This window comes from Oncorhynchus gorbuscha, linkage group LG12, assembly GCF_021184085.1.
Source record: "Oncorhynchus gorbuscha isolate QuinsamMale2020 ecotype Even-year linkage group LG12, OgorEven_v1.0, whole genome shotgun sequence".
In the NCBI taxonomy this organism is placed as follows: Eukaryota; Metazoa; Chordata; class Actinopteri; order Salmoniformes; family Salmonidae; genus Oncorhynchus; species Oncorhynchus gorbuscha.
In genome coordinates this window covers 86,053,649-86,081,546 of record NC_060184.1, presented here as the reverse complement: position 1 = coordinate 86,081,546, position 27,898 = coordinate 86,053,649, and the positions used below count along the sequence as shown (strand labels likewise).

Below are 27,898 nucleotides of genomic sequence, written 5' to 3'. Positions count from 1 at the left end.
GTATTACATGCACTACTTCTGACTAGTGCAGGGTGTTTCACTGGGATCAGGGAATAGGGGGCCGTTTGGAGCGGAATAATTCTCTTCTATGCTACAAGCGCAAACCGACACAGGAAGTGCAGCTCTGAACGTCTACTGCTTGGTTCTAGAAGTAATGACATGTGTTGACTGACAGGATGAACTCCAGTCCATGATCCGTTTCTGACTGCATTGGTCATTCATATGCAATTATTATAGGCTGGGCTGTGCGACGGCAGGTAGCCTAGTGGATAAAGTGTTGGGCCAGTAACTGAAAGGTTGCTAGATCGAATCCCCGAGCTGACAAGGTAAAAATCTGTCGTTCTGCCCCTGAACAAGGCAGTTAACCCACTGTTCCTAGGCCGTCATTGTAAATAAAATTTTGTTCTTAACCGTCTTGCCTTGTTAAATAAAGGTATAATTAAATATGGGCAAGATAATCCTTCCTCAATATTAGGTGTAAATTAGTTCTATATGACTTCCTTCCTGTCTGAACATCAGTTACCCTCATACCTGATTGTCACGAATCCCGCCGAAGATGGTGCCTCTTCCTGTTCGCTCGGCGGTCATCGTGGCCGGCCTACTAGCTGCCACCAATCCCTTTTCTGTTTCATTTAGTTGTGTCTGATTAGTTGCACCTGTTTTGTGTTTAGGTTGTGATTGTGGGCTATTTTAAACCCAGTAGGCCCGCTGGCTTTTGTGCGGGCTTGTTTCTCTGTTCGTTTTGTGGATGTGATATTTTCTGTATTTCTCCGGACTGTTTGTGTCCTGTTTTTGGGCCGGTCATTGTATGCGCCTGGTGTTTTGGCGTGACCTACTTTTCTCCGGAATAAATACATTTGTCCCTTACCCTCTGTTCTCTGCGCCTGTCTCCGCACCCACTACTCCTAGAAGTCGTAACACTGACCTGGAAAACTATGATCTCAGTGAAACATCCTGGTTCAGCAAAAAAATAAACGTCCTCCTGTCAACTGCATTTATTTTCAGCAAACTTAACATGTGTAAATATTTGTATGAACAAGATTCAACAACTGGGACATAAACTGAACAAGTTCCACAGACATGTGACTCACAGAAATGGAATAATGTGTCCCTGAACAAAGGGGGTTTCCAAATCAAAAATAACAGTCAGTATCTGGTGTTCCCATTAAGTACTGCAGTGCATCTCCTCCTCATGGACTGCACCAGATTTGCCAGTTCTTGCTGTGAGATGTTACCCCACTCTTCCACCAAGACACCTGCAAGTTCCCAGACCTTTCAGGGGGGAATGGCCCTAGACCTCACCCTCCAATCGAACAGGTCCCAGACGTGCTCCCGCTGGCCACGGCAGAACACTGACATTCCTGTGTTGCAGGAAATCACACACAGAATGAGCAGTATGGCTGGAGGCATTGTCATGCTGGAGGGTCATGTCAGGATGAGCCTCCAGGAAGGGTACAACATGAGTGAAGAGGACGTCTTCCCTGTAACAGATAGCGTTGAGATTGCCTGCAATGACAACAAGCTCAGTCTGATGATGCCGTGACACACAGCCCCAGACCATGACGTACCCTCCACCTCCAAATCGATCCCTCTCAGAGTATAGGCCTCAGTGTAACGTTCATTCCTTCGACAATAAATGCGAATCCGACCATCACCCCTGGTGAGACAAAACCGCGACTCGTCAGTGAAGAGCACTTTTTGCCAGTCCTGTCTGGTCCAGCGACAGTGGGTTTGTGCCCATAGGCGACGTTGTTGATGTCTGGTGAGGACCTGTCTTACAACAGGCCTACAAGCCCTCAGTCCAGCCTCTCTCAGCCTATTGCGGACAGTCTGAGCACTGGTGGAGGGATTGTGCGTTTCTGGTGTAACTTGGGCAGTAGATGTTTCCATCCTATACCTGTCCCGCAGGTGTGATGTTCGAATGTACCGATCCTGTGCAGGTGTTGTTGCACGTGGTCTGCCACTGCGAGGATGATCAGCTGTCCGTCCTGTCTCCCTGTCGCGCTGTCTTAGGCGTCTCACAGTACGGACATTGCAATTTATTGCCCTGGCCACATCTGCAGTCCTCTAGCAGGAATCTTTCTTTTGGTGTTTTTCAGAGTCAGTAGAAAGGCTTCTTTAGTGTCTAAGTTTTCATAACTGTGAACTTAGTTGCCTACCGTCTGTAAGCTGTTAGTGTCTTAACGACCGTTCCACAGGTGCATGTTCATGAATTGTTTATGGTTCATTGACCAAACATGGGAAACAGTGTTTAAACCCTTTACAATGAAGATCTGTGAAGTTATTTGGATTTTTACGAATTATCTTTGAAAGACAGGGTCCTGAGAAAGGGACTTTTTCTGCTCAGTTTATGATCCCAGTGAAACACCCTGGATCAGCATGATGTCATGTATATACAAAACATGATGCTTCTGTCCCAAATGGCACTATATTCCCTATGTAGTGCACTTCTGCCCATAGGCGTCTGGTCTAAAGTAGTGAACTATATTGGAAATAAGGTGCCATTTGGGAATGCAGGCAATGAACACTTGTGTGTTTGTTTGAGACATGATGAGAATTAGCGCCTGTTGGTTTTCAGAGTCACTCCATCCATAGCCTGCTGGTGTAGCTGTTGTTTTCAAAGCAGAACGTAGAAGAATATATAAGAAGATTTAACAATGTCAAATCATCTGACCTGAGAACATACTGACAGCACCACAGGACCATTACACCCATCATCTGACTGAGAACATACTGACAGCACCACAGGACCATTACACCCATCATCTGACTGAGAACATACTGACAGCACCACAGGACCATTACACCCATCATCTGACTGAGAACATACTGACAGGACCATTACACCCATCATCTGACTGAGAACATACTGAGAGCACCACAGGACCATTACACCCATCATCTGACTGAGAACATACTGAGAGCACCACAGGACCATTACACCCATCATCTGACTGAGAACATACTGACAGCACCACAGGACCATTACACCCATCATCTGACTGAGAACATACTGACAGGACCATTACACCCATCATCTGACTGAGAACATACTGACAGGACCATTACACCCATCATCTGACTAGGAACATACTGAGAGCACCACAGGACCATTACACCCATCATCTGACTGAGAACATACTGAGAGCACCACAGGACCATTACACCCATCATCTGACTGAGAACATACTGAGAGCACCACAGGACCATTACACCCATCATCTGACTGAGAACATACTGACAGCACCACAGGACCAATACACCCATCATCTGACTGAGAACATACTGAGAGCACCACAGGACCATTACACCCATCATCTGACTGAGAACATACTGACAGGACAATTACACCCATCATCTGACTGAGAACATACTGAGAGCACCACAGGACCAATACACCCATCATCTGACTGAGAACATACTGAGAGCACCACAGGACCATTACACCCATCATCTGACTGAGAACATGCTGACAGCACCACAGGACCATTACACCCATCATCTGTCTGAGAACATACTGACAGCACCACAGGACCATTATACCCATCATCTGACCCTTTGCTATGACACTTGAAATTGAGCTCAGGTGCATCCCGTTTCCATTGATCATCGTTGAGATGTTTCTACACCTCGATTGGAGTCCACCTGTGGTAAATTAAATTGATTGGACATGTTTTGGAAAGGCACACCCCTGTCTATATAAGGTCCCACGGGTGACAGTTCCTATCAGAGCAAAAACCAAGCCCTGAGGTTGAAGGAATTGTCCGTAGAGCTCCAAGACAGGATTGTGTCGAGGCACAGATCTGGGGAAGGGTACCAAAAAATGTCTGCAGCATTGAAGGTCCCCGAAGAACACGGTGGCCTCCATCATTCTTAAATGGAAGGTTTGGAACAACCAAGACTCTTCCTAGAGCTGGCCGCCAAACTGAACAATCGGGGGAGAAAGGCCTTGGTCAGGGATGTGACCAAGAACCCGATGGTTACTCTGACAGAGCTCCAGATGTCCTTTGGGGCAACAAATACAACAATCTATCTCTACAGTACTCCACCAATCAGGCCTTTGCGGTAGAGTGGCCAGACGGAAGCCACTCCTCAGTAAAATGCACATGACAGCCTGCATGGAGTTTGCCAAAAGTCACCTAAAGGACTCTCAGACCATTAGAAACAACATTCTCTGTGTCAGGATTTGGCCAGGGTTGTTCCGGTTTTTGGTCACTAGATGCCCTCATTGTGCCTTTTGACCTTTTGTTTTCCCTTGATCCCCATTATTATTTGCACCTGTGCCTCGTTTCCCCTGATTGTATTTAAACCCTTTGTTTTCCTCAGTCCTTTGCTCTGTGTTTGTATGTTAGCACCCAGCCCTAGTACTCTGAGAACTCTTGTTGATCCCGGTGGACTCTCTTGTGGAATTCTGTTTTTTTGTTCTTGTTTGTTTGTTTTTGAGTATCTTTTGAGGCTTTTTGTGCTTTACCTTCCACCTTGTGGATTTACCTTTTTGTCTTGGAGGATTACCTTTGTTCTTGTGGAATTCCTTTTGAGGTTGTGGAGTTACATGTTTTCCTGAAGAACTTCACTTTTTACTTCATTAAATACACCGTCTCAAGTACTGCTGTGTCTGCCTCATCTTCTGGGTTCTGCCGACTATTCGTGGCTCAGTTGGTTAAGTGACTGTTTCTCACTCCGGAGACCCGGGTTCGTAACCGGGTCCTGACACTCTGGTCTGATGAAACCAAGACTGAACTCTTTGGCCTGAATTCCAATTGTCACGTCTGGAGGAAACCTGGCACCATCCCTACGGTGAAACATGGTGGTGGCAGCATCATGCCGTGGGGATGTTTTTCAGCGGCAGGGACTGGTAAGGATCGAGGGAAAGATAAACGTTGCAAAGTACAGAGAGATCCTTGATGAAAACCTGATCCAGAGCGCTCAAGACCTCAGACTGGGGCGAAGGTTCACCTTCCAACAGGACAACGACCCTAAGCACACAGCCAAGACAACGCAAGAGTGGGTTCGGAACAAGTCTCTGAATGTCCTTGAGTGGCCGAGCCAGACCCCCATCGAACAACTTTGGAGAGACCTGAAAATACCCGCGCAGAGACGCTTCTCATCCAACCTGACATACCCAAGAAGACATTTCTAAAAACCTGTTTTTGCTTCATCATTGTGTGTAGATTGATGAGGGGTAAAAAACTATTTAATAAATTTTAGAATAAGACTAATATAAAACATGTGGAAAAAGTCAAGGGGTCTGAATACTTTCCGAATGCACTTTACACACCCACCAGACACCACTACGGGTTTCTTCACTCTACCCAAACTAAAAACGCACTCAGTTATGTAGAGCCATGTCTTCGTGGAATGATCTGTTACTCAGTTATATATAGAGCCATGTCTTCGTGGAATGATCTGTTACTCAGTTATATATAGAGCCATGTCTTCGTGGAATGATCTGTTACTCAGTTATATATAGAGCCATGTCTTTGTGGAATGATCTGTTACTCAGTTATATATAGAGCCATGTCATCATGGAATGCTCTGCTACCAGAGGTTACTCAGGTAAAGCAGGTTTAGCCTTAAAAAACAGATTTAAAACCATATTGTATCACAGAGCCTCTCCTCTTTCTGAAGCTCTCATGAACTTTTCTGTATATAATTATATGAATATGTATATACTGTAGGAATAGTGTGTAAATACAGTAGTCATTTGTTTTTGTCTCTTGATGTCTTTATTGTTATTTAATTTAATATTGTCTTGTGTTGTTCTTGTCTATAACTGTTACGTACCCTGGTGTATTTTATGTTTTGTTTGGAACCCAGGAAGAGTATCTGCTGCGTGTCAACAGCTTCTGGGGATCTATTCAACTAAACCATAACACTTCAAGGCTAACAAGCACACACATTTTCTTCAAATGTCAGTTTCTAGTTCCATTAGATTTTAGTTGTTTCATTCCTAGAAGTCAGCTTCCTTCCATTATTGGGTGTATATCAGCGGCAGCATGGAGACAACACTAAAGTTGGAAACTAAATGTTTAAATCCTAATGTGGTTTTAACTTCATAATTACGTGGAGTAGACATGCATGACAGATATGCAGTATATTCAGGACACAAACCTGTCTGTTTTCTGTGTGTCATTGTGTTTTTCATCAGTTGCCCATCCTCCAGTCTGTCTACCTATCACAGCGCAGTAAATAATGCCCCATAACCTGTCTTCATGTTGTTCCACCCCAGATCCCCATCTGAGCCCATCCCTGTGTTCCTGGCCAATCCACCTGTTGTCTTCTTCACTGACTATAGAGTGGGACAGGTATTTGAGGTATGTACTGACTACAGAGTGGGACAGGTATATGAGGTATGTACTGACTATAGAGTGGGACAGGTATTTGAGGTATGTACTGACTACAGAGTGGGACAGGTATATGAGGTATGTACTGACTATAGAGTGGGACAGGTATTTGAGGTATGTACTGACTACAGAGTGGGACAGGTATATGAGGTATGTACTGACTACAGAGTGGGACAGGTATATGAGGTATGTACTGACGACAGAGTGGGACAGGTATATGAGGTATGAGGTACATACTGACTACAGTGGGACAGGTATATGAGGTATGTACTGACCACAGTGGGAAAGGTATGTGAGGTATGTACTAATGACAGTGGGACAGGTTTATGAGGTATGAGGTACGTACTGACTACAGTGGGACAGGATTATGAGGTACGTACTGACTAGTGGGACAGGTAAATGAGGTATGTACTGACTACAGTGGGACAGATATGTTAGGTACGTACTGACTAGTGGGACAGGTGTGTGAGGTACGTACTGACTACAGTGGGACAGGTATGTGAAGTATGTAATGATGACAGTGGGACAGGTGAATGAGGTACGTACTGACTACAGTGGGACAGGTATTTGAGGTACGTACTGACTACAGTGGGACAGGTGTATGAGGTACGTACTGACTACAGTGGGACAGGTGTATGAGGTACGTACTGACTACAGTGGGACAGGTGTATGAGGTATGTACTGACTACAGTGGGACAGGTGTGTGAGGTATGGTACAGAAACAAACCTTCACCTTACCTTTCCCCAGTAAAATCTCTTATCTATTGTAGTCATAACGTTCCAGGACCGTTGTCTAGTGTTTCTCTTATCAATATATGCTCATATCTTTTAAAGTATATTTTCCTTCATTATTTTCCGCCAGTCCTACCACCCTATTTGTAGAAAACGAATGAACACCAACACTACTACCATCTTATACATATGTATTTTACGGACACTATTAAATTATGTTTGTTTTTAGTCCTGTCCTTCATCTACCCTTAACCTCTCCCATCTATTTCTGATGTCCATCCACTTTGATTTCTATTTGCCATATATTTTTAACTTCTTATGGCTGGGGGCAGTATTGAGAAGCTTCGATGAATAGGGTGTCCAGAGTAAACTGCCTGCTACTCAGGCCCAGAAGCTGAGATATGCATATTATTAGTAGATGTGGATAGAAAACACTATGAAACACAGTTTCTAAAACTGTTTGAATGATGTCTGTGAGTATAACAGAACTCATATGGCAGGCAAAAACCTGAGAAAAAATCCAACCAGGAAGTGGGAATTCTGAGGTTTGTAGTTTTTCAAGTCTTTGCCTATCCAATATACAGTGTCTATGGGGTCATATTGCACTTCCTAAGGCTTCCACTAGATGTCAACAGTCTTTAGAACCTTGTAATTAGCATAGTCGGCGCTACACAAAACGCACAAATAAAATATAAACATTCATTACCTTTTCTTTGTTGGCACTCCTAGATGTCCCATAAACATCACTATTGGGTCTTTTTTTTCTTCGATTAAATCGGTCCATATATAGCCTAGATATCGATCTATGAAGACTGTGATCAAGGAAAAAAATAGCGTTTTATAACGTAACGTCATTTTTTTAAATTAAAAAAGTAGACGATAAACTTTCACAAAACACCCTCGAAATACTTTTGTAATGCAACTTTAGGAATTAGTAAATGTTAATAACCGATCAATTTGATCACGAGGCGATGTATATTCTATAGCTGTACGTCTGGAAATAATGTCCGGGTAAATCTCAACCAAAATATCCGGTCGGAGACCGGAAGAAAGGCGCTACCTTGTGTCCGTTTGACCAAGAAACAAATCGTAGGCAAATGACAAGACTGTTGACATCGTGTGGAAGCTGTAGGTATTGCAACCTCGGCCCCATTTAATGTGGTTCACATTCAACAGTGGGTTCTAGTGGCGGGTTCTAGTGACGCATGGATATATTTTTGCATTTTCAGTGATCAGATTTTCCTGCGCTTTCCGATGAAACACACGTTCTGTTATAGTCACAGCCGTGATTTAACTAGTTTTATAAACGTCTATCCACACATACTAATCATATGCATATACTATATTCCTGGCATGAGTAGCAGGGCGCTGAAATGTTGCACGATTTTTAACAGAATGTTCGAAAAAGTAGGGGGTAGGAGTAACAGGTTAAGGCTTCTACTGTGAAGGGGGAGAGAATGAGAGCTGTTTCAACAAGATGTCTGGCAGAGTGCCATGAGCTCAGTCATGCACATGCCCATGAGAGGTTGCTGCGTTACTTTTCCTTTCTAAAGACAAAGGAATTCTCAGGTTGAAACATTATTGAAGATTTATGTTTATTCGTTTGACATGTTTCTACTAACTGTAATGGAATTTTTTGACTTTTTGTCGAAATTTGGATTTGTGAACTAAACGCGAGAACAAAAAGGAGGAAGTTGGACATAAATTATGGCCCTTTTCAAACGAAACAAACATTTATTGTGGAACTGGGATTCCTGGGAGTGCATTCTGATGAAGATCATCAAAGTTAAGTGAATCTTTATAATGCTATTTCTGACTTATGTTGACCTCACAACATGGCGGGTATCTTTATGGCTTGTTTTGGTCTCTGAGCTCTGTACTCAGATTATAGCATGGTGTGCTTTTTTGGTAAAGCTTTTTTGAAATCTGACACAGCGGTTGCATTAAGGAGAAGTTTATCTAAAGTTCCATGCATAACACTTGTATCTTTTATCAATGTTTATTATGAGTATTTCTGTAAATTGATGTGGCTCTCTGCAAAATCACTGGATGTTTTGGAAGCAAAACATTATTGAACATAATGCGCCAATGTAAACAGATTTTTGGATATAAATATGAACTTTATTGAACAAAACATACATGTATTGTGTAACATGGAGTCCTATGAGTGCCATCTGATGAAGATCATCAAAGGTTAGTGATTCATTTTATCTCTCTTTCTGCTTTTTGTGACTCTCTCTTTGGCTGGAAAATGGCTGCGTTTTTCTGTGACGAGGTGCTGACCTAACAAAATCGCATGGTATGCTATTGTCGTAAAGCCTTTTTGAAATCGGACACTGTGGTGGGATTAACAACAAGTTTATCTTTAAAATAGTGTAAAATACTTGTATGTTTGAGGAATTTTAATTATGAGATTTCTGTTGTTTGAATTTGGCGCCCTGCACTTTCACTGGCTGTTGTCATATCGATCCCGTTAACGGGATCTCAGCCGTGAGAAGTTTCTGTGCTGTTTCACAAAAGTTCTGAACCTATATACATTTTACGGACAAAGTATATTTTACATGAGTTATCTTGTTATTAGTCCCACCCTTCCATCTCTCAACATCATCCGTTTTGGATTTCTATTTGCCATAAATGTTTCTACTTCACAAAAGTACTGGAACTTTCTATTCGCATAGCTTCTACAGATTGTGAATTAAAACATTTTTTTTTTGCTAAAATAATGATTACATTATTGATTGACTATGACTTTTAAAATCACCCAGTATCTCTTAACACCATCCAGTTTTGATTTCTATTTTCCAACTGTGCTGTGATGTTTCACAAAAGTTCTGAACCTTTATATTCCCATAGTCTCTACAGATTTTGCCAAGAGTATTATTATATTATTGATCGATTGACTACGACTTTTCAAATCACCCAGTAGTGCTTTCTGCAGCATTAGTTCAAAGTAATGTAGCAATTCTTCATCCATTACTGGACCTGTGCCCAAAAACAAGCTTCATATGGACTGGACCAAAACAAACAATCTAATGACTCTCTCTTCACAGCAAAATGTGCAGAGCTGGGAAGGTTGTTTATTCATTTGATTTATTTCACCTTTTTTTAACCAGGTAGGCTAGTTGAGAACACCTTTATTTAACCAGGTAGGCTAGTTGAGAACACCTTTATTTAACCAGGTAGGCTAGTTGAGAACACCTTTATTTAACCAGGTAGGCTAGTTGAGAACACCTTTATTTAACCAGGTAGGCTAGTTGAGAACACCTTTATTTAACCAGGTAGGCTAGTTGAGAACACCTTTATTTAACCAGGTAGGCTAGTTGAGAACACCTTTATTTAACCAGGTAGGCTAGTTGAGAACACCTTTATTTAACCAGGTAGGCTAGTTGAGAACACCTTTATTTAACCAGGTAGGCTAGTTGAGAACACCTTTATTTAACCAGGTAGGCTAGTTGAGAACACCTTTATTTAACCAGGTAGGCTAGTTGAGAACACCTTTATTTAACCAGGTAGGCTAGTTGAGAACACCTTTATTTAACCAGGTAGGCTAGTTGAGAACAAGTTCTCATTTACAACTGCGACCTGGCCAAAATAAAGCATAGCAGTGTGAACAGACAACATAGAGTTACACATGGAGTAAACAATTAACAAGTCAATAACACAGTAGAAAAAAAAGAGTCTATATACATTGTGTGCAAAAGGCATGAGGAGGTAGGCGAATAATTACAATTTTGCAGATTAACACTGGAGTGATAAATGATCAGATGGTCATGTACAGGTAGAGATATTGGTGTGCAAAAGAGCAGAAAAGTAAATAAATAAAAACAGTATAAAAACAGTATGGGAATGAGGTAGGTAGATTGAATGGGCTATTTACCCATTCATGTTGTTATGGTCTATTGGTCTAATGTTGTTATGATCTAATGTTGTTATGGTCTAATGTTGTTATGGTCTAATGTTGTTATGGTCTAATGGTCTAATGTTGTTATGGTCTAATGTTGTTATGGTCTAATGTTGTTATGGTCTAATGGTCTAATGTTGTTATGATCTAATGTTGTTATGATCTAATGTTGTTATGATCTAATGGTCTAATGTTGTTATGGTCTAATGTTGTTATGGTCTAATGTTGTTATGGTATAATGTTGTTATGGTCTAATGTTGTTATGGTCTAATGGTCTAATGTTGTTATGGTCTAATGTTGTTATGGTCTAATGGTCTAATGTTGTTATGGTCTAATGTTGTTATGGTCTAATGCTGTTATGGTCTAATGGTCTAATGTTGTTATGGTCTAATGTTGTTATGGTCTAATGGTCTAATGTTGTTATGGTCTAATGGTCTAATGTTGTTATGGTCTAATGGTCTAATGTTGTTATCGTAGAATGTATGCACACATGACTGTAAGTCGCTTTGGATAAAAGCGTCTGCTAAATGGCATATATTATTATATTATTATTATTATTTACCGATGGACTATGTAGAGCTGCAGCGATCCGTTTAGCTGCTCAGATAGCAGATGTTTAAAGTTGGTGAGGGAGATAAAAGTCTCCAACTTCAGCGATTTTTGCAATTCGTTCCAGTCACAGGCAGCAGAGAACTGGAAGGAAAGGCGGCCAAATGAGGTGTTGGCTTTAGGGATGATCAGTGAGATACACCTGCTGGAGCGCATGCTACGGATGGGTGTTGCCATCGTGACCAGTGAACTGAGATAAGGCGGAGCTTTACCTAGCATGGACTTGTAGATGACCTGGAGCCAGTGGGTATGGCAACGAATATGTAGTGAGGGCCAGCCAACTAGAGCATACAGGTCGCAGTGGTGGGTGGTATAAGGTGCTTTAGTAACAAAACGGATGGCACTGTGTTAAACTGCATCCAGTTTGCTGAGTAGAGTATTGGAAGCTATTTTGTAGATGACATCGCGAGGATTGGGAGGATAGTCAGTTTTACTAGGGTAAGTTTGGCGGCGTGAGTGATGGAGGCTTTGTTGCGGAATAGAAAGCCGACTTTAGATTTGATTTTAGATTGGAGATGTTTGATATGAGTCTGGAAGGAGAGTTTAGTCTAGCCAGACACCTAGGTACTTATAGATGTCCACATACTGTATATAACATTCTATTGGTTGGACAAATTTTGTATAATAATTTAAATTGAATTAAAAAAAAAAATCTGGAGTCATTTTGAGTATCAGTTCATAAACCATGTGCCAAGGAATCACTACATCGAAAATCTCTTCCCAACTATTTTGCAATCTATAGTGCCTTCGGAAAGTATTCAGACCCCTTGACTTTTTCCACATTTTGTTACGTTACAGCCTTATTCTCAAATGTATTAAGTAGTCCCCCCCCATCAACCTACACACAATACCCCATAATGACTAAGCAAATCAGGTTTTGGAATTTTTGCTAATTTATTAAAAATAATCAACTGTATCACATTTGCATTAGTATTCATCCCCTTTACTCAGTACTTTGTTGAAGCACCTTTGGCAGCGATTACAGCATTGAGTCTTCTTGGGTATGATGCTACAAGCTTGGCACACCTGTATTTGGAGATTTTTTCCCATTCTTCTCTGCAGATCCTCTCAATCTCTGTCAGGTTGGATGGGGAGCGTTGCTGTACTTCTTTGCTTTATCTTGGCCAGGTTGCAGTTGTAAATCAGAACTTGTTCTCAACTGGCCTACCTGGTTAAATTAAGGTGAAATATATATATATATTTTTGAACGTCTGGGCTCTGGCTGGGCCACTCAAGGACATTCAGAGACTTGTCCTGAAGTCACTCCTGCATTGTCTTGGCTGTGTACTTAGGGTCATTGTCCTGTTGGAAGGTGAACCTTCACCTCCAGTTTGAGGTCCTGAGCACTCTGGAGCAGGTTTTCATCAAGGATCTCTCTGTACTTTGCTCCGGTTATCTTTCCCTCGATCCTGACTAGTCTCCCAGTCCCTGCCACTGAAAAACATCCCCACAGCAGATGGTGCCAGGTTTCCTCCAGACGTGATGCTTGAAATTCAGGCCAAATAGTTCAGTCTTGGTTTCATCAGACCAGAGAATCTGGTTTCTGATGATCTGAGAGTCTTTAGGTGCCTTTTGGCAAATTCCATGCAGGCTGTCATGTGCATTTTACCGTCTGGCCACTCTAGCATAAAGGTCTGATTGGTGGAGTGCTGCAGAGATGGTTGTCCTTCTGGAAGGTTCTCCCATCTCCACAGAGGATCTCTGGAGCTCTGTCAGAGTGACTATCATGTTCTTGCTCACCTTCCTGACCTAGGCCACTCTCCCCGATTGCTCAAATTGGCCAGCTCTAGGAAGAGTCTTGGTGGTTCCAAATATCTTCTATTTAAAGAGTGATGGAGGCCACTGTGTTCTTGGAGACCTTCAATATGGCAGGAATGTGTTGGTTCCCTTCCCCAGATCTGTGCCTCAACCCAATCCTGTCTTGGAGCTCTATGGACAATTCCTTCGACCTCATGGCTTGGTGTTTGCTTTGACATGCACTGTCAACTGCGCGACCTTATATAGACAGGTGTGTGCTTTTCCAAATAATGTCCAATCAATTGAATATACCACAGGTGGTCTCCAATCAAGTTGTAGAAACATCCCAAGGGTGATCAATGTAAACAGGATGAACCTGACCTCAATTTCAAGTCCCATAGCAAAGTTGCTAAATATTTACGTAAATATTATTATTTCTGAAAATGTATTTTTGCTTTATCATCATGTGGTATTGTGTGAAGGTAACTTAACAAAATGTGGAAATAGTTTCCTCAGGCACTGTGTCTACATGTTGTCATAACATTCCAGGACTGTTGTCTTGTGTTTCACTTGTCATTGTACTCATAAGATCTCTGATATTCCCTGGTTTTGTTGAACTACAACCTTGTGATACTGGTTCACCATGGCTTCAATAAACGACGGCAGTGGAATCCATTATTTGCAACGATTGACCTCTTCCTCTCCTCTTCCTCCTTCAGACTACAGTGGAGCTGAGGAACATGACTGCTACCAGCCGACATGTCCGGGTCCTCCCGCCCACCACCCCTCACTTCTCCCTGGGTCTCGGTCAGTACTCTATCCAGTGGTTTATAGGGGGGTTCCAGGAACGTATCCAGTGGTTTATAGGGGGTTCCAGGAACGTATCCAGTGGTTTATAGGGGGTTCCAGGAACGTATCCAGTGGTTTATAGGGGCGTTCCAGGAACGTATCCAGTGGTTTATAGGGGCGTTCCAGGAACGTATCCAGTGGTTTATAGGGGCGTTCCAGGAACGTATCCAGTGGTTTATAGGGGGGTTCCAGGAACGTATCCAGTGGTTTATAGGGGCGTTCCAGGAACGTATCCAGTGGTTTATAGGGGGTTCCAGGAACGTATCCAGTGGTTTATAGGGGCGTTCCAGGAACGTATCCAGTGGTTTATAGGGGCGTTCCAGGATCGTATCCAGTGGTTTATAGGGGCGTTCCAGGATCGTATCCAGTGGTTTATAGGGGCGTTCCAGGAACGTATCCAGTGGTTTATAGGGGCGTTCCAGGATCGTATCCAGTGGTTTATAGGGGCGTTCCAGGATCGTATCCAGTGGTTTATAGGGGCGTTCCAGGAACGTATCCAGTGGTTTATAGGGGCGTTCCAGGAACGTATCCAGTGGTTTATAGGGGCGTTCCAGGAACGTATCCAGTGGTTTATAGGGGCGTTCCAGGAACGTATCCAGTGGTTTATAGGGGCGTTCCAGGAACGTATCCAGTGGTTTAAAGGGGAGTTTCAGGACATATGAATTGGTATGGAAAACATACATTTATGAATATAACTACTGTTACCTGAAGGAGGGAACGAGGTATCAACGACCAATCATATTCACCTGAAAAAAGTGAAATCACACCCAACAGGCCAATGCATGCCGAGCCCGCCCTCAGAAGTCCTCCTTCCTGGCTAATACCTGGGCTCGCATTCATTTCCTCAATTCAGTACCGCACTTCAGCATGCCCAAAATCCCCTGTTTTCACTGGGGCAAAATATGTTATACATTTTTTTCCTCCTTCAGGAAACGGTAGTTATATTTATAACTGTACGTTCCCTTTCAGTCGTCGTTCGGTTTAACCTCTTATGGCTGCATCCCCTGTTCTCAATTTCCACCTGAAGACATACCCTAATCTAACTGCCTGTAGCTCAGCCCCAGAGGCAAGGATATGCATATTCTTGGTATCATTTGAATGGAAACATTCTGAAGTTTGTGGAAATGTTAATTGAATGTAGGAGAATATAACACAGTAGATCTGGTGGAAGAAAATAGAAAGAAAGAGCATACGTTTTCTGTTTTTTATTGTTGTAGCATCATCTTTCACATGTACTAGAATAGCCACACAGTCAGATAGGATGCTGGAGATAATTGTGATGGATAACACAAGAGGGCAACTGTAGGTGTGCAAAGCTTCAGACTGATAACTTCAGGAATGAGTGAGCTACAGTGGCCGAATTGGTGAAATGACCTATAACTATATACAACAGTGCAAATAACTATATAGAACATATCAAAAAGCAATTCTAACACACAAAAAAAATATATAAAAAATGTTTAAAAAATATTTAATAAAAACAGTACACCCTTTGGAAGTCCTCTACACAATATTTTGCTGCCTGTGCCATGTCCCATAGCAGTCTCTTTCTGATGTAAAGCAGAGGCAAACTGAACAAGTGGTGCAGGTCATGCGACACAGAACACAACGACGCCTCCATGCTATGCCCTTTTGGCCCTGAGGCACAGTCATGCCTGCAGTAATGGGGTGGCAGGGTAGCCTAGTGGTTAGAGCGTTGGACTAGTAACCGGAAGGTTGCGAGTTCAAACCCCCGAGCTGACAAGGTACAAATCTGTCGTTCTGCCCCTGAACAGGCAGTTAACCCACTGTTCCCAGGCCGTAATTGAAAATAAGAATGTGTTCTTAACTGACTTGCCTGGTTAAATAAAGGTAAAAAAAGAAAAAACAATGAACTGTGCATATGAACACTACTGGAGGCAGGAGTAGAGGGGGCAGAGGTAGAGCGGGCAGCTTGGCACCAGGGGCTCCCAGTCGGAGTTGCTATCACTGTGAAAGAAAACATTTTTATTATATGAGCCTTTTATCATCACATAAAATAAACAGATATGTATTGTATAGAGCAGAGGGAACAGTCACTAAGGTGAAGTGCTGTTCCATTCAACTCCGGCCATTGTCGTGGGCCTGCCCTCCCCCGAAGAGCACCCAATGGCTATTTCATATGGAAATGGAGAGGAGTAGCAGGCGCAGTGGCCGTGTGTGTGTTTGCTGTTCTACTCCATTCCATTTGAATAAAATAATGGAAAATATATATATCTGACATGGAAAATATATGTATCTGATATATCTGACATGGAAAATATATGTATCTGATATATATATATATATATATATATATATATATATATATATATATATATATATATATATCAGATACATATATTTTTTACATATATATATTTTTTTATATATATACAAACAAACCACACATTTCATTGCAAAATATATATACACTGCTCAAAAAAATAAGGGAACACTAAAATAACACATCCTAGATCTGAATGAATGAAATATTCTTATTAAATACTTTTTTCTTTACATAGTTGAATGTGCTGACAACAAAATCACACAAAAATTATCAATGGAAATCAAATTTATCAACCCATGGATCTGAATTTGGAGTCACACTCAAAATTAAAGTGGAAAACCACACTACAGGCTGATCCAACTTCGATGTAATGTCCTTAAAACAAGTCAAAATTAGGCTCAGTAGTGTGTGTGGCCTCCATGTGCCTGTATGACCTCCCTACAACGCCTGGGCATGCTCCTGATGAGGTGGTGGATGGTCTCCTGAGGGATGTCCTCCCAGACCTGGACTAAAGCATCCGCCAACTCCTGGACAGTCTGTGGTGCAATGGTGGATGGAGCGAGGCATGATGTCCCAGATGTCCTCAATTGGATTCAGGTCTGGGGAACGTGCAGGCCAGTCCATAGCATCAATGCCTTCCTCTTGCAGGAACTGCTGACACACTCCAGCCACATGAGGTCTAGCATTGTCTTGCATTAGGAAGAACCCAGGGACAACCGCACCAGTATATGGTCTCACAAGGGGTCTGAGGATCTCATCTCCGTACCTAATGGCAGCCAGGCTACCTCTGGCGAGCACATTGAGGGCTGTGCGGCCCCCCAAAGAAATGCCACCCCACACCATGACTGACCCATCGCCAAACCGGTCATGCTGGAGGATGTTGCAGGCAGCAGAACGTTCTCCACGGCGTCTCCAGAATCTGTCACGTCTGTCACGTGCTCAGTGTGAACCTGCTTTCATCTGTGAAGAGCACAGGGCGCCAGTGGCGAATTTGCCAATCTTGGTGTTCTCTGGAAAATGCCAAACGTCCTGCACGGTGTTGGGCTGTAAGCACAACCCCACCTGTGGACGTCGGGCCCTCATACCACCCTCATGGAGTCTGTTTCTGACCGTTTGAGCAGACACATGCACATTTGTGGCCTGCTGGAGGTCATTTTGTAGGGCTCTGGCAGTGCTCCTTGTACAAAGGCGGAGGTAGCGGTCCTGCTGCTGGGTTGTTGCCCTCCTACGGCCGCCTCCACGTCTCCTGATGTACTGGCCTGTCTCCTGGTAGCGCCTCCATGCTCTGGACACTACGCTGACAGACACAGCAAACCTTCTTGCCACAGCTTACATTGATGTGACATCCTGGATGAGCTGCACTACCTTAGCCACTTGTGTGGGTTGTAGACTCCGTCTCATGCTACCACTAGAGTGAAAGCACCGCCAGCATTCAAAAGTGACCAAAACATCAGCCAGGAAGCGAACTGGTGGTCTGTGATTATCACCTGCAGAACCACTCCTTCATTGGGGGAGGTCTTGCTAATTGCCTATAATTTCCACCTGTTGTCTATTCCATTTGCACAACAGCATGTGAAATTTATTGTCAATCAGTGATGCTTCCTAAGTGGACAGTTTGATTTCACAGAAGTGTGATTGACTTGGAGTTACATTGTGTTGTTTAAGTGTTCCCTTTATTTTTTTGAGCAGTGTGTAGATATATATACAGTGGGGCAAAAAAGTATTTAGTCACCCACCAATTGTGCAAGTTCTCCCACTTAAAAAGATGAGAGAGGCCTGTAATTTTCATCATAGGTACACTTCAACTATGACAGACAAAATGAGAAAAAAAATCCAGAAAATCACATTGTAGGATTTTTTAATTTTTTATTTGCAAATTATGCTGTCATACCGGTCTAGCGTTCTGTCTCCTAGAGATGAACGTACTTTGGTGCGAAAAGTGCAAATCAATCCCAGAACAACAGCAAAGGACCTTGTGAAGATGCTGGAGGAAACAGGTACAAAAATATCCACAGTTAAACGAGCCCTATATCGACATAACTTGAAAGGCCGCTCAGCAAGGAAGAAGCAACTGGTCCAAAACCACCATAAAAAAGCCAGACTACGGTTTGCAACTGCACATGGGGACAAAGATTGTACTTTTTGGAGAAATGTCCTCTGGTCCGATGAAACAAAAAAAGAACTGTTTGGCCATAATGACCATCGTTATGTTTGGAGGAAAAAGGGGGAGGCCGAAAAACACTATCCCAACCGTGAAGCACGGGGGTGGCAGCATCATGTTGTGGGGGTTCTTTGCTGCAGGAGGGACTGGTGCACTTCACAAAATAGATGTCGTGATGAGGACGGAAATTATGTGGAAATATTGAAGCAACATCTCAAGACATCAGTCAGGAAGTTAAAACTTGGTCGCAAACTGGTTTTCCAAATGCACAATTACCCCAAGCATACTTCCATTGTTGTGGCAAATTGGCTTAAGGACAACAAAATCAAGGTATTGGAGTGGCCATCACAAAGCCCTGACCTCAATCCCATCGAAAATTTGTGGGCAGAACTGATAAAGCTTGTGCGATCAAGGAGGCCTACAAACCTGATTCAGTTACACCAGCTCTGTCAGGAGGATGGGCCTCATGCTTCTACACCTGCATTGTTTGCTGTTTGGGGTTTTATGCTGGGTTTCTGTACAGCACTTTGATATATCAGCTGATGTAAGAAGGGCTATATAAATACATTTGATTTATTTCGGCTACTCAAAACGTTTGATCCAAGTAAAACCATTTAAAGGCAATGCTACCAAATAATAATTGAGTGTATGTAACCTTCTGACCCACGGAGAATGTGATTAAATAAATTAAAGCTGAAATAAATCATTCTCTCTATTATTATTCTGACATTTCACATTCTTAAAATAAAGTGGTGATCCTAACTAACCGAAGACAGGGAATTTCTTACTAGGATTAAATGTCAGGAATTGTGAACCTGATTTTAAATGTATTTGGCTAAGGTGTATGTAAACTTCTGACTTCAACTGTATACATAATATGACATTTGTAATGTCTTTGTTCTTTTGGAACTTTTGTGAGTAATGTTAACTGTTAATTTTTGTTGTTTATTTCACTTTTGTTTATTATCTACTTCACTTGCTTTGGCAATGCTAACATATGTATCCCATGTCAACAAAGATCAATGCTAACATATGTTTCCCATGCCAATAAAGATCAATGCTAACATATGTTTCCCATGCCAACAAAGATCAATGCTAACATATGTTTCCCATGCCAATAAAGATCAATGCTAACATATGTTTCCCATGCCAATAAAGATCAATGCTAACATATGTTTCCCATGTCAATAAAGATCAATGCTAACATATGTTTCCCATGCCAATAAAGATCAATGCTAACATATGTTTCCCATGCCAATAAAGATCAATGCTAACATATGTTTCCCATGCCAATAAAGATCAATACTAACATATGTTTCCCATGCCAACAAAGATCAATGCTAACATATGTATCCCATGTCAATAAAGATCAATGCTAACATATGTTCCCATGCCAATAAAGATCAATGCTAACATATGTTTCCCATGCCAATAAAGATCAATGCTAACATATGTTTCCCATGCCAATAAAGCCCCTTGAATTGAATTGAAATACAACTCCTGTCTTAATGATTCTGAGTAAAGAGGAGATAATGTTGAGTCCCAAATATCACCCTATTTCCTATATATTGCACTAAAGTCCTGGTCAAGAGTATTACACTATACTATACTATGTAATAGGATGCTGTATGGGATGCAGTCACTGACGGTGTTGTGTCATCAGGCAGGTTTCCAGGCGAGGGGGGTATCGTAGCCCCTGGGATGTCCTGCCAGTACACGGTACTGTTTGCTCCAGACTCCCTGGCTGACTACCAAGACTTCCTGGTTGTAGAGACTCAGGCCCAATACCCACTGCTGGTTCCTATCGAGGCCCGCAGACCGCCACCCATACTGACACGTGAGTGGTCCTAACCTCCTCCCATACTGACACGTGAGTGGTCCTAACCTCCTCCCATACTGACACGTGAGTGGTCCTAACCTCCCATACTGACACGTGAGTGGTCCTAACCTCCTCCCATACTGACACGTGAGTGGTCCTAACCTCCCATACTGACACGTGAGTGGTCCTAACCTCCCATACTGACACGTGAGTGGTCCTAACCTCCACCCATTAGGACCCATACTGACACGTGAGTGGTCCTAACCTCCCATACTGACACGTGAGTGGTCCTAACCTCCCATACTGACACGTGAGTGGTCCTAACCTCCCATACTGACACGTGAGTGGTCCTAACCTCCCATACTGACACGTGAGTGGTCCTAACCTCCCATACTGACACATGAGTGGTCCTAACCTCCGCCCATACTGACACGTGAGTGGTCCTAACCTCCGCCCATACTGACACGTGAGTGGTCCTAACCTCCGCCCATACTGACACGTGAGTGGTCCTAACCGCCCATACTGACACGTGAGTGGTCCTAACCTCCTCCCATACTGACACGTGAGTGGTCCTAACCTCCTCCCATACTGACACGTGAGTGGTCCTAACCTCCGCCCATATTGACACGTGAGTGGTCCTAACCTCCGCCCATATTGACACGTGAGTGGTCCTAACCTCCGCCCATACTGACACGTGAGTGGTCCTAACCTCCGCCCATACTGACATGTGAGTGGTCCTAACCTCCTCCCATACTGACACGTGAGTGGTCCTGACCCGCTCCCATACTGACAGGTGAGTGGTCCTAATCTCCCATACTGACACCTGAGTGGTCCTGATCTCCTCCCATACTGACAGCTGAGTGGTCCTGACCCCCTCCTATACTGACAGCTGAGTGGTCCTGCCCCCCTCCCATACTGACAGCTGAGTGGTCCTGCCCCCCTCCCATACTGACAGGTGAGTGGTCCTGACCCCCTCCCATACTGACAGCTGAATGGTCCTAACCTCCCCTACTGACAGCTGAGTGGTCCTGACCTCCCCTACTGACAGCTGAGTGGTCCTAACCTCCCCTACTGACAGGTGAGTGGTCCTGACCCCCCATACTGACACCTGAGTGGTCCTGACCTCCCCTACTGACAGCTGAGTGGTCCTGACCTCCCGTACTGACAGCTGAGTGGTCCTAACCTCCCCTACTGACAGCTGAGTGGTCTTGACCCCCCATACTGACACCTGAGTGGTCCTGACCTCCCCTACTGACAGCTGAGTGGTCCTAACCTCCCATACTGACACCTGAGTGGTCCTGACCTCCCCTACTGACAGCTGAGTGGTCCTAACCTCCCCTACTGACAGCTGAGTGGTCTTGACCCCCCATACTGACACCTGAGTGGTCCTGACCTCCCCTACTGACAGCTGAGTGGTCCTAACCTCCCATACTGACACCTGAGTGGTCCTGACCTCCCCTACTGACAGCTGAGTGGTCCTAACCTCCCATACTGACACCTGAGTGGTCCTGACCTCCCCTACTGACAGCTGAGTGGTCCTAACCTCCCCTACTGACAGCTGAGTGGTCTTGACCCCCCATACTGACACCTGAGTGGTCCTAACCTCCCCTACTGACAGCTGAGTGGTCCTGACCCCCCATACTGACACCTGAGTGGTCCTGATCTCCCCTACTTACAGCTGAGTGGTTCATACTACCTAACGAGCAATGATGTTATGATCATTGATTGCTCCGTATGGCGTAGCCTAATGCAGTACACCTCTAACCAAAGAAAATTGAAAACAATAAAAGGTGTACTTAGTTAGTGATTAAGCTCATTCTACCACACACCCTTATGTGTACTGACTTGGCTTGTCCCTCTGTCTTGTGTCTGCCCAGTGCCCAGTGTTCTGGACTGTGGCTACTGTCTGGTAGGAGGGGTGAGATTCAGACAGTTCCTGTGTTGTAATGAGGGCCTCAGTGCTGGAACCTTCTGCATCCTCCCCCGGAGACATTGGCCCGCCTCCAACATCAGGGTAAATACAATCACCTCTGGGTTAGGGTGTTAGGGTTAGAGGTCAAAGGGTAAATACAATCACCTCTGAGTTAGGGTGTTAGGGTTAGAGGTCAAAGGGTAAATACAATCACCTCTGGGTTAGGGTGTTGGGTAAAAAATCCTCCATCTGTCTGATCAACAGGTTTCATATGATGTCTGTAGGACAGGGTCATATTATGGTCTGTAGGACAGGGTTATATTATGGTCTCTAGGACAGGGTTATATTATGGTCTCTAGGACAGGGTTATATTATGGTCTGTATAACAGGGTTATATTATGGTCTGTCGGACAGGGTTTTATTATGGTCTGTAGGACAAGGTTATATTATGGTCTGTAGGACAGGGTTATATTATGGTCTGTAGGACAGGGTTATATTATGGTCTGTAGGACAGGGTTATATTATGGTCTGTAGGACAGGGTTATATTATGGTCTGTAGGACAATGTTATATTATGGTCTGTATAACAGGGTTATATTATGGTCTGTAGGACAATGTTATATTATGGTCTGTAGGACAGGGTTATATTATGGTCTGTAGGACAGGGTTATATTATGGTCTGTAGGACAGGGTTATATTATGGTCTGTAGGACAATGTTATATTATGGTCTGTAGGACAATGTTATATTGTGGTCTGTATAACAGGGTTATATTATGGTCTGTATAACAGGGTTATATTATGGTCTCTAGGACAGGGTTATATTATGGTCTGTAGGACAGGGTTATATTATGGTCTGTAGGACAGGGTTATATTATGGTCTGTAGGACAGGGTTATATTATGGTCTGTAGGACAATGTTATATTATGGTCTGTATAACAGGGTTATATTATGGTCTGTAGGACAATGTTATATTATGGTCTGTAGGACAGGGTTATATTATGGTCTGTAGGACAGGGGTATATTATGGTCTCTAGGACAGGGTTATATTATGGTCTGTAGGACAGGGTTATATTATGGTCTGTAGGACAGGGTTATATTATGGTCTGTAGGACAGGGTTATATTATGGTCTGTAGGACAATGTTATATTATGGTCTGTATAACAGGGTTATATTATGGTCTGTAGGACAGGGTTATATTATGGTCTGTAGGACAGGGTTATATTATGGTCTGTAGGACAGGGGTATATTATGGTCTCTAGGACAGGGTTATATTATGGTCTGTAGGACAGGGTTATATTATGGTCTGTAGGACAGGGTTATATTATGGTCTGTATAACAGGGTTATATTATGGTCTGTATAACAGGGTTATATTATGGTCTGTAGGACAGGGTTATATTATGGTCTGTAGGACAGGGTTATATTATGGTCTGTAGGACAGGGTTATATTATGGTCTGTAGGACAGGGGTATATTATGGTCTGTAGGACAATGTTATATTATGGTCTGTAGGACAGGGGTATATTATGGTCTGTAGGACAGGGGTATATTATGGTCTGTAGGACAATGTTATATTATGGTCTGTAGGACAATGTTATATTATGGTCTGTAGGACAGGGGTATATTATGGTCTGTAGGACAGGGGTATATTATGGTCTGTAGGACAGGGTTATATTATGGTCTGTCGGACAGGGTTATATTATGGTCTGTAGGACAGGGTTATATTATGGTCTGTAGGACAGGGTCATATTATGGTCTGTAGGACAGGGGTATATTATGGTCTGTAGGACAGGGTTATATTATAGTCTGTAGGACAGGGTTATATTATGGTCTGTATAACAGGGTTATATTATGGTCTGTATAACAGGGTTATATTATGTCTGTAGTAATTCTTCATCTCTCACTGCCAGTCTGTAGTAACTACCAGCTTTGCTGAGGAGCCCCCGTTTGCAGTCAGCCCCTCCCTGTTTGAGCTGCAACCTGGGCAGACCACAGTGGTGGAGGTGAGTCAATCAGCTGTTTTGGTCATATCACAGCCTCTAAAGTCAGATAGTGCTTTGTCTGCACTGAGAAACGTTGTGTGTGGTGTGTGTGTGTGTGTGTGTCTGCGTGTGCATCATGTCCCAGGTGGTGTTCTTCCCAATGCTGGCAGAGAGTTGCTCCCAGGTCTTCACCATAGTATGTGACAACTGCCAGGTCAAAGACATCACTATACAAGGTGTGTGTCTGTCTCCCGGTCAGGGCCAGCTGATAGGTCTAGAGCTGGTGTGTGTCTGTCTCCCGGTCAGGGCCAGCTGATAGGTCTAGAGCTGGTGTGTGTCTGTCTCCAGGTCAGGGCCAGCTGATAGGTCTAGAGCTGGTGTGTGTCTGTCTCCAGGTCAGGGCCAGCTGATAGGTCTAGAGCTGGTGTGTGTGTCTGGGGAAGAAGAGGTCCCTGCTCTCGGAGAACTCTGTGACGTCACAGCTGAACACTATATCCGCTTCCCCACTGCCAACCCTCACTCCATCCAACAGAAGACACTCACCATCAGGAACAACACGTAAGTCCTGCTACCTGCCCTAACCCTTAAACTAACCACCATCAACAACAACACGTTAGACCAGCTACCTGCCCTAACCCTTAAACTAACCACCATCAACAACACGTTAGACCAGCTACCTGCCCTAACCCTTAAACTAACCACCATCAACAACACGTTAGACCAGCTACCTGCCCTAACCCTTAAACTAACCACCATCAACAACACCCAGCTAACCTGCCCACCATAACCCTTAAACTAACCACCACCATCAACAACAACACGTTAGACCAGCTACCTGCCCTAACCCTTAAACTAACCACCATCAACAACACGTTAGACCAGCTACCTGCCCTAACCCTTAAACTAACCACCATCAACAACAACACGTTAGACCAGCTACCTGCCCTAACCCTTAAACTAACCACCATCAACAACACGTTAGACCAGCTACCTGCCCTAACCCTTAAACTAACCACCATCAACAACACGTTAGACCAGCTACCTGCCCTGACCCTTAAACTAACCACCATCAACAACACGTTAGACCAGCTACCTGCCCTGACCCTTAAACTAACCACCATCAACAACACGTTAGACCAGCTACCTGCCCTGACCCTTAAACTAACCACCATCAACAACAACACGTTAGACCAGCTACCTGCCCTGACCCTTAAACTAACCACCATCAACAACACGTTAGACCAGCTACCTGCCCTGACCCTTAAACTAACCACCATCAACAACAACACGTTAGACCAGCTACCTGCCCTGACCCTTAAACTAACCACCATCAACAACACGTAAGTCCTGCTACCTGCCCTAACCCTTAAACTAACCACCATCAACAACACGTTAGACCAGCTACCTGCCCTGACCCTTAAACTAACCACCATCAACAACACGTTAGACCAGCTACCTGCCCTAACCCTTAAACTAACCACCATCAACAACACATTAGACCAGCTACCTGCCCTAACCCTTAAACTAACCACCATCAACAACACGTTAGACCAGCTACCTGCCTTGACCCTTAAACTAACCACCATCAACAACACGTTAGACCAGCTACATGCCCTGACCCTTAAACTAACCACCATCAACAACAACACGTTAGACCAGCTACCTGCCCTAACCCTTAAACTAGCCACCATCAACAACACGTTAGACCAGCTACCTGCCCTAACCCTTAAACTAACCACCATCAACAACAACACGTAAGTCCTGCTACCTGCCCTGACCCTTAAACTAACCACCATCAACAACACGTTAGACCAGCTACCTGCCCTAACCCTTAAACTAACCACCATCAACAACACGTTAGATCAGCTACCTGCCCTGACCCTTAAACTAACCACCATCAACAACACGTTAGACCAGCTACCTGCCCTGACCCTTAAACTAACCACCATCAACAACACGTTAGACCAGCTACCTGCCCTGACCCTTAAACTAACCACCATCAACAACACGTTAGACCAGCTACCTGCCCTGACCCTTAAACTAACCACCATCAACAACACGTTAGACCAGCTACCTGCCCTGACCCTTAAACTAACCACCATCAACAACACGTTAGACCAGCTACCTGCCCTGAACCCTTAAACTAACCACCATCAACAACACGTTAGACCAGCTACCTGCCCTAACCCTTAAACTAACCACCATCAACAACACGTTAGACCAGCTACCTGCCCTGACCCTTAAACTAACCACCATCAACAACACGTTAGACCAGCTACCTGCCCTGACCCTTAAACTAACCACCATCAACAACACGTTAGACCAGCTACCTGCCCTAACCCTTAAACTAACCACCATCAACAACACGTTAGACCAGCTACCTGCCCTGACCCTTAAACTAACCACCATCAACAACACATTAGACCAGTTACCTGCCCTGACCCTTAAACTAACCACCATCAACAACACGTTAAACCAGCTACCTGCCCTGACCCTTAAACTAACCACCATCAACAACACATTAGACCAGTTACCTGCCCTGACCCTTAAACTAACCACCATCAACAACACGTTAGACCAGCTACCTGCCCTGACCCTTAAACTAACCACCATCAACAACACGTTAGACCAGAACCCCTTTCCAAGTGTAATGTTTCAGATCTGATCTAACCCTTCTAACCACCATCAACAACACGTTTGCCAGCTATCTGCCCTTTCTGTACCATCAACAACACATTAGACCAGCTACCTGTCTGTTTAAACTAACCACCATCAACAACACATTAGACCAGTTACCTCCCTGACTGTTTCTAACCACCATAAACAACACGTTAGACCAGCTACCTGCCCTGACCCTTAAACTAACCACCATCAACAACACGTTAGACCAGAACCCTTTCCAAGTGTAATGTTTCAGATCTGATCTATATGTTTCTGTAGATGTTTGCAGAAATCTCTCTTCCTGTATAATACTTTTTTACTCTCTCTGTCTGTTTCTACTCTCTCTCTGTCTGTTTCTACTCTCTCTCTGTCTGTTTCTACTCTCTCTCTGTCTGTTTCTACTCTCTCTGTCTGTTTCTACTCTCTTCTGTCTGTTTCTTCTCTCTCTCTCTGTCTGTTTCTTCTCTCTCTCTGTCTGTTTCTTCTCTCTCTCTGTCTGTTTCTACTCTCTGTCTGTTTCTTCTCTCTCTCTGTCTGTTTCTTCTCTCTCTCTGTCTGTCTCTGTCTGTTTCTACTCTCTCTCTGTCTGTTTCTACTCTCTCTCTGTCTGTTTCTACTCTCTCTCTGTCTGTCTCTGTCTGTTTCTACTCTCTCTCTGTCTGCTTCTTCTCTCTCTCGCTCTCTCTCTTTATGTCTGTCTGTGTGTCAGTCACTTGGAGCTGGCGTTCCATTGGCAGATCATGCAGCCCAACTTGCAGACCCTCCTCCCTGGGGAGATCCCTGACCCCGCCCACATCCAGTACCACTTGGCCAATGACGACGTGTTCTACGTCAGCCCCGACTCCGGCCTGCTAACCCCCCTACAGGACCATGAGTTCCTCCTTACATACCAGCCCCAGCAGGTAAC

At 43.8% G+C, this 27,898-nt stretch overlaps 1 protein-coding gene across 4 annotated transcripts in view; it reads left to right on the top strand.

Annotated features, from left to right (window-relative positions):
• dlec1 (DLEC1 cilia and flagella associated protein) overlaps positions 1 to 27,898 on the top strand; it is a 128,003-nt gene that overhangs the window by 20,670 nt on the left and 79,435 nt on the right. For all 4 annotated transcript variants that reach the window (XM_046293086.1, XM_046293085.1, XM_046293083.1 and 1 more), the window contains exons 8-15: positions 6,230 to 6,314; positions 14,043 to 14,130; positions 20,284 to 20,457; positions 22,317 to 22,453; positions 24,259 to 24,351; positions 24,476 to 24,566; positions 24,726 to 24,888; positions 27,701 to 27,893. In XM_046293086.1, coding sequence (XP_046149042.1) covers positions 6,230 to 6,314; positions 14,043 to 14,130; positions 20,284 to 20,457; positions 22,317 to 22,453; positions 24,259 to 24,351; positions 24,476 to 24,566; positions 24,726 to 24,888; positions 27,701 to 27,893 — 1,024 coding nt within the window. The remainder of the gene's footprint in view (positions 1 to 6,229; positions 6,315 to 14,042; positions 14,131 to 20,283; positions 20,458 to 22,316; positions 22,454 to 24,258; positions 24,352 to 24,475; positions 24,567 to 24,725; positions 24,889 to 27,700; positions 27,894 to 27,898) is intronic.